Source organism: Pleuronectes platessa, chromosome 13 (genome assembly GCF_947347685.1).
Source record: "Pleuronectes platessa chromosome 13, fPlePla1.1, whole genome shotgun sequence".
Classification (NCBI taxonomy): Eukaryota; Metazoa; Chordata; class Actinopteri; order Pleuronectiformes; family Pleuronectidae; genus Pleuronectes; species Pleuronectes platessa.
Genome location: NC_070638.1, coordinates 242,834 through 250,126, shown reverse-complemented (window position 1 = coordinate 250,126; position 7,293 = coordinate 242,834). Strand labels below are relative to the sequence as shown.

At 49.7% G+C, this 7,293-nt stretch overlaps 1 protein-coding gene across 1 annotated transcript in view; it reads left to right on the top strand.

Annotated features, from left to right (window-relative positions):
* Positions 1 to 922: 922 nt before the first annotated feature.
* The window catches only part of LOC128454775 (AFG3-like protein 2), a 14,773-nt gene continuing 8,402 nt past the window's right edge, over positions 923 to 7,293 (top strand). The window contains 10 exon segments of the mRNA XM_053438306.1: positions 923 to 1,111; positions 2,815 to 2,908; positions 2,984 to 3,052; positions 5,079 to 5,109; positions 5,111 to 5,192; positions 5,275 to 5,427; positions 5,534 to 5,608; positions 6,263 to 6,384; positions 6,452 to 6,725; positions 6,821 to 6,958. Of these exon segments, the coding sequence (XP_053294281.1) occupies positions 1,028 to 1,111; positions 2,815 to 2,908; positions 2,984 to 3,052; positions 5,079 to 5,109; positions 5,111 to 5,192; positions 5,275 to 5,427; positions 5,534 to 5,608; positions 6,263 to 6,384; positions 6,452 to 6,725; positions 6,821 to 6,958 (1,122 nt within the window). The 5' untranslated portion in view covers positions 923 to 1,027.

The window sequence follows — 7,293 nt, the reverse complement described above, 5'->3', positions numbered from 1 at the left end:
ATTATGAATGTCAACAGGTGGAAAGAGACGTCATGAAGAGCTCATCAGCTGTGATCAATAAACTTATCAATGATTATTGATCAGTTATAATACGATGATTAACTTGTATTCATGAACAATGAGCACACACAGAGGTCAGAGGTGACCAGAACCTCAGGGATCCAACCTGGGAACTCAGCTCCACCCTTCACTGGTTACCAGTGGCTGCCCGCGTCCGGTTCAAAACATTGGTACTTGGTACCGTGCTGTGAACGGACCAGGTCCAGTCTTCATCCAGGACCTGGTCAAACGTCACACCCCAGCCCGTTCTCTCCGCTCTGCTCTGGCCAATCGGCTCGTTGCTCCCTCACTGTGAGGGACAGCTGTCACTCATCAACATCACGACTGTTTCCTGTCCTGGCTCCTGAACGGTGGAACCAGCTCCACATGAACATCCGGACATCAGAAAGTTTACACATCTTCCGCCGCAAACTAAAAACACACCTCATCCGACTCCAGCTTGAATATAACAATTCAGTTGCTCTTAAAGTCACTTACTCATAGCACTTTGTAGTTTTGCTTTTTTTAAGAAATTGTACATTCTTGATTCTTGTTCTGGGTTTTATCTTCATGGTTGATGCACTTATTGAGTCTCTTTGGATAAAAGCGTCAGCTCAGTGAAATGAGTCACCCTCAGGGGGGGGCTGGTGTCAAGTTCTGACTTCAGAAGAACACACAGCTGCAGCTGGCGAACAACAACACACATGTCCACAGTCTGCAGCAGGAGTCACGTGTCTCCAGAGTCACGTGTCCTTCAACATGTGAGCAAAGTGAATAAACTTCATCCGTCTCATCTCAACGAGTCTCCCCAGGAGGAGCAGCAGGGGGCGGTGTCGCCTCTGCCAACATGTGACCGCCGTGAAGAAGCAGAGGACGTAAAGATGGCGGAGCGTGCAGACGACCTGACAGTAACACAGCAGCTGAGTCGTGTGTAACGGTTGCTGTTGTAGTTCCGTGCCGGGCCGTGTCGGTGTGTGACCGGGGGAGGATGGCCCACCGCTACCTGCGGCTGTCCGCGGGCTGCAGGGGCGTGTTCCGGCTGCTGCTGCCTTCCAATGCTCCGGCCAGGCTGGTAAGTGGACGAAAACGTGCTAACATGCTAATTTTGCTAACTGTGACAGCGGCCAAAACCAGCCCGGACAGGGACCTCGCCGATCGGCCGACCAGCAACAAGCACTGGTCTCACCTCCGGTACATTTACCTGCTGCTATCCCGAATGACGTCACTACCGGTGAACTCAGGCGTGACATGCTTGACCAGCCTCAGGAGCCGGACACTGTTATTATTATTATTGATCCGTTACCACAGTAACAAATTCATTTAATTCAAGAGACACTTTACAAAGTCACGTGAGGAAGAACCACCAGTGTCCCAGGGCCGCAGACAGGTGAGTGGGGCCCTCAGGGGTGGAAATGGGCCCCTCAGGAGCCCGGACCCAGAGGCCACATTCAACTGTATGTGGCTCTGTCCAGTGCTGACATAACATGATGCATGCTGGGTAACCATATTCATGCTTGAACATAATAATCTACGTGGAGCCCTTCACTCACCTGCACCCCCATAGAAACGTAATGAGGCGAAGCAGCGACTCAGCCTGAAGGAGCCGTGATGGGTTTGAATCGCGCTGAAGGAACGCACACGGAGGACTTCTTTATTTCCTTTGTTGCAGTTCTTTAAGAATGAGTCATTGCTCTTCAACATCTATCGGCTCCAACATGATCCTCTCAGTAATACTGTTCTGAAGTAAAGAAGCCAGAGACGGGAAACCAGTGTCAGTGGTGTATTTGCAGCTCGACTCACACACACCCACTAACAACTATGAATGCTTGGCCCCGTGCGCACCTACCACAGAGCTTCAAGCAGTAGCATGAACTGGGCTGCAGTCAGACAGATGTTTAGCTCACCCTCTGCCCCCCCCCAGTTCAAACACTACTCTGAGTCGTGGGGAAACCTCAGTGACCGACAGGAAGGAGCGTACAGGAGTCTGAGATCAAACAATCTGCAGCTGAACACCACCAAGACCAAAGAGCTGGTGGTGGACTTCTGGGTGATTGGGCCACATCTGCAGCCAGTCTCCACTGAGCTGGCTGCAGATGTGGTTGAGACCTCAAACTGCAGCTGGAGGACTTGATAATGAGAGTGACTAACACATTAACCAAGTCACTAGGCTGACTGCTGCCCATGTTCATCTTTATTTGATTTGACATTGTTTTACATCTCTAGTCTCCCATGTGAGAGAACCTGTGGTAACCTTCAGTTTTCATAGAAACTCAAAGGGTTTAGTTTGTCCAGTCTACTACAAGAAACATGGCTGCCTCCATAGAGAGGACCCCCCCCGATGTAAATATAAAGTATTTCATTATAAAGGTCCCACTCTAGTGTAAATAAAACAACAATTTGTATAATTAAAGATCCCTTTCATCTAAATCTTACATTTAAGTTTTACTCTGTTTTGACTTTTTTAAATACACTTTCTTCTGCTGTACCATACTTTTACAGGCTTTGTTAGTCTGATGCACAACTTTGTATAACATCAATTATTTATCTACATCTCTACATTTTTATTTGGTTTCAACCCTCAATTAAAATATATGTATTCTCAATATCTCCATTAGCACATACTTCTTCGAAGTGACAGCTTTGTAGTAGTTCTGGTGACTTTAATCTCACTGCTGTGTAGTTATAGTTTGTTTATTAATTGTTGATATGAATTTAATGTCACATGATCAGCCTCTAGCTGTTGTTGTAATGTGATTTCGGTTGTGTGCTGGTCAGGTGATGTTCTCGAACACAGCTGGACAGGTAGGCAGTGGGCGGAGCCTGCTGACAGAGCTGCTGGGAGCATACCAGAGCTCCAAACCCCCGAAAGGTACAAACCAAGTTTTCTATTTGTCTGTGAGGACCAGTTCAGTCTCTACAGTGATCTGTGTTTGTATATCTTCAGGTTTTGAAAAATATTTCCCAGATGCTCAGAAACCCGTGAATAAGTCTGAGACTGAAGCTGCAGCTAAAGGTAGAAACTACTGACACCTACTGACACCTGCTGACACCTGCTGACACCTGCTGACACCTACTGACACCTACTGACACCTGCTGACACCTACTGACACCTACTGACACCTGCTGACACCTGACATCTACTGACACCTGCTGACACCTGCTGACACCTGCTGACACCTGCTGACACCTACTGACACCTACTGACACCTACTGACACCAGCTGACACCTGCTGACACCTGCTGACACCTACTGACACCTACTGACACCTGCTGACACCTACTGACACCAGCTGTAACCTACTGACACCAGCTGTAACCTACTGACACCTGCTGACACCTGACATCTACTGACACCTGCTGACACCTACTGACACCTACTGACACCTACTGACACCAGCTGACACCTGCTGACACCTGCTGACACCTACTGACACCTACTGACACCTGCTGACACCTACTGACACCTGCTGACAACTACTGACACCTACTGACACCTGCTGACACCTACTGACACCTACTGACACCTGCTGACACCTACTGACACCTGCTGACACCTGCTGACACCTACTGACACCTGCTGACACCTGCTGACACCTACTGACACCTGCTGACACCTACTGACACCTGCTGACACCAGCTGACACCTACTGACACCAGCTGACAGCTACTGACACCAGCTGACACCAGCTGACACCTACTGACACCTGCTGACACCAGCTGACACCTACTGACACCTACTGACACCAGCTGTAACCTACTGACACCAGCTGACACCTACTGAAACCTACTGACACCAGCTGACACCTGCTGACACCTGCTGACACCTACTGACACCAGCTGACACCTACTGACACCAGCTGACACCAGCTGACACCTACTGACACCAGCTGACACCTACTGACACCAGCTGACACCTACTGACACCAGCTGACACCTACTGACACCTACTGACACCAGCTGACACCTACTGACACCTACTGACACCAGCTGTAACCTACTGACACCAGCTGTAACCTACTGACCCCAGCTGTAACCTACTGACACCTGCTGTAACCTACTGACACCTGCTGACACCTACTGACACCTGCTGACACCTACTGACACCAGCTGACACCTACTGACACCAGCTGACACCTACTGACACCTGCTGTAACCTACTGACACCAGCTGTAACCTACTGACACCAGCTGTAACCTACTGACACCAGCTGTAACCTACTGACACCTGCTGACACCTACTGACACCTGTTGACACCTACTGACACCAGCTGACACCTACTGACACCAGCTGACACCAGCTGACACCTACTGACACCTACTGACACCAGCTGACAGCTACTGACACCAGCTGACAGCTACTGACACCAGCTGACACCAGCTGACACCTACTGACACCAGCTGACACCAGCTGACACCTACTGACACCTACTGACACCAGCTGACACCAGCTGTAACCTACTGACACCAGCTGACACCAGCTGACACCTACTGACACCTACTGACACCAGCTGACACCAGCTGTAACCTACTGACACCAGCTGTCACCTACTGACACCAGCTGTCACCTACTGACACCAGCTGTCACCTACTGACACCTACTGACACCAGCTGACACCAGCTGTAACCTACTGACACCAGCTGACACCAGCTGACACCTACTGACACCTACTGACACCAGCTGACACCAGCTGTAACCTACTGACACCAGCTGTCACCTACTGACACCAGCTGACACCTACTGACACCTACTGACACCAGCTGACACCAGCTGTAACCTACTGACACCAGCTGTAACCTACTGACACCAGCTGTCACCTACTGACACCAGCTGTAACCTACTGACACCAGCTGACACCTGCTGTAACCTACTGACACCTGCTGTAACCTACTGACACCTGCTGTAACCTACTGACACCTGCTGTAACCTACTGACACCTGCTGTAACCTACTGACACCTGCTGTAACCTACTGACACCTGCTACCATTTATTTATTGACTCTGCCTCTGTTCTCTTATGACATCACTTTGCTCTGTTTTCAGAAACTAAAGCTGCTGATGCTCCAAGGACCTCTGGGAGGGGGGGAGGGGGGGGGTGGAGGAGGGAAGCGAGGAGGGCGGAAGGAGGAGCCTCACTGGTACAGTCGTCTGCAGAAGGTCAGTGTGGGCGGAGCTACAAAGTCTTGTTCTGCCAGGTGTGTTCCTGGGATGTGGAACCAGTCTGTGGTCTTTGTTTCAGGGGGACATTCCCTGGGACGACAAAGAGTTCCGTCTGTACTTCCTGAGCGGAGTGGCGTTCTGGACCACCGTCACATATTACTTCCTCTTCAGGGATGGAGGTCGGGAGGTCACCTGGAAGGACTTTGTCAACAACTACCTGTCTAAAGGAGCGGTGAGCACCTGTAGTGATGTCATCAGGTTATAAGTTGGCCGCCCAATGAGAACGTCCTGAATCTTGTTTTTTCTTATCGATGACTCACTTGTGTTTCACTCGTCAGGTGGAGCGACTGGAAGTCGTCAACAAACGATACGTCAAAGTGATTTCCCCTGCGGGGAAGACGGCTGTGGACGGAGTGAGTGAGAAATATTCAAAGTTGATTTAAACCTGTGATGAGGTCAAAGCTTCACTAACTGGAAGGTGTTAATTAGAAGAAGGGCTGAGGCGACGTGAGGTCATGCAGGTCACAGCATGGGCTCGCCTGAGGAGCAGGCTGAGGCGGGAAAGATCGCCCTCGATCATGTAGCGCAGGTTCCCAGTAATCAGACTGGAACCAGAAGCCAGGACTGTTCCTATTTTAACCTGCGCGTTTTCTTTCACACTTACGGAAGTCTCATTTGAACCTGCAATGCTTCTTGTCTTTGCGGTAGTGAATCCTGGAGCTCACTGTCTATAAAAGAACTGAACACACAGGAAAGTTATTAATGTTTGAGATTGTTTATATTTGAAATGTAGTTTATATTAAGAATGCCCATATTATGACAACTTAATTTAACTGTATATTATATCAATGTGCTGTGTAATGTAAAATGTTGCCTCACTAAACAGAGCTACACGCTTCTTACACACGTGTGGATAAAGACATGAGACCGATTGTGTGTCACTGCTAATGAAGGTTTATTCTGATCAACACAATCTACAGACGTATTCAATCACATGATGTTTATGACATTCACTGACTTTAATGGCGTTGGTGAAAGAGGAAACAGGAAGTTGTTTCTTTCAACAGTACATCTGGTTCAACATCGGCAGCGTGGACACGTTTGAGCGGAACCTGGAGACGGCGCAGTACGAGCTCGGCATCGAGGGGGGGGACCGGCTGCCGGTGGTTTACTCCACAGAGAGCGACGGGTGAGCGTGACTCAGCACCGGCTCCTCTCTGTGTGTGCGTGACACTGACGTCTGTCTTCCTGTCCAGCACCTTTCTACTGAGCATGCTCCCCACGGTGCTCATCATCGGCTTCCTGCTGTTCATGCTGCGGCGGGGGCCGGCGGGGGGGGGGCGTCCCGGCCGGGGGATGGGCGGACTCTTCAGCGTCAGCGAGACGACGGCAAAGATCCTGAAAGACGAGATCGACGTGAAGTTCAAAGACGTGGCGGGCTGCGAGGAGGCCAAGCTGGAGATCATGGAGTTTGTCAACTTCCTGAAGAACCCGAAACAGTACCAGGACCTCGGGGCCAAGATCCCCAAGGTGAGGGGGCGGGGTAATCGATGTGCTGTGTCATTAACACCTGATTGGCTGAAGCTTTGAGTGTTTTTTTCACTCTTTGTTTATTGTCTTCACAGGGCGCCATCTTGACGGGTCCTCCAGGGACAGGAAAGACTCTCTTGGCCAAAGCGACGGCCGGCGAGGCCGACGTCCCGTTCATCACCGTCAACGGCTCCGAGTTCCTGGAGATGTTTGTGGGCGTCGGTCCAGCGAGGGTGAGGAAGATTTAGTTCGATTCCAAGTCCCACATCAATCATGTCCCCTGGTCCTCTCTCATCTACACATCAATCGTCTCCGTCCATCGCTCATGCTCAACACCGCCCCCCCCAAACTCCTCGTCTGATTGTCCAACTTTTTTTATTCACTGTTGATTTCATTTGATTCTTTTTATTTATACATTGTTTGTGTTGTTGTTGATCTGCAGTGTAAAGGGACATAGAGGGCTCTGACAGGCGCCTATAAATAAAATGTATGATTATTATAAAGTCAATTTGAAAAGAGAACATTAGTATATAATCAATAAATTCTTAAACAAAGTATACGTTAATAA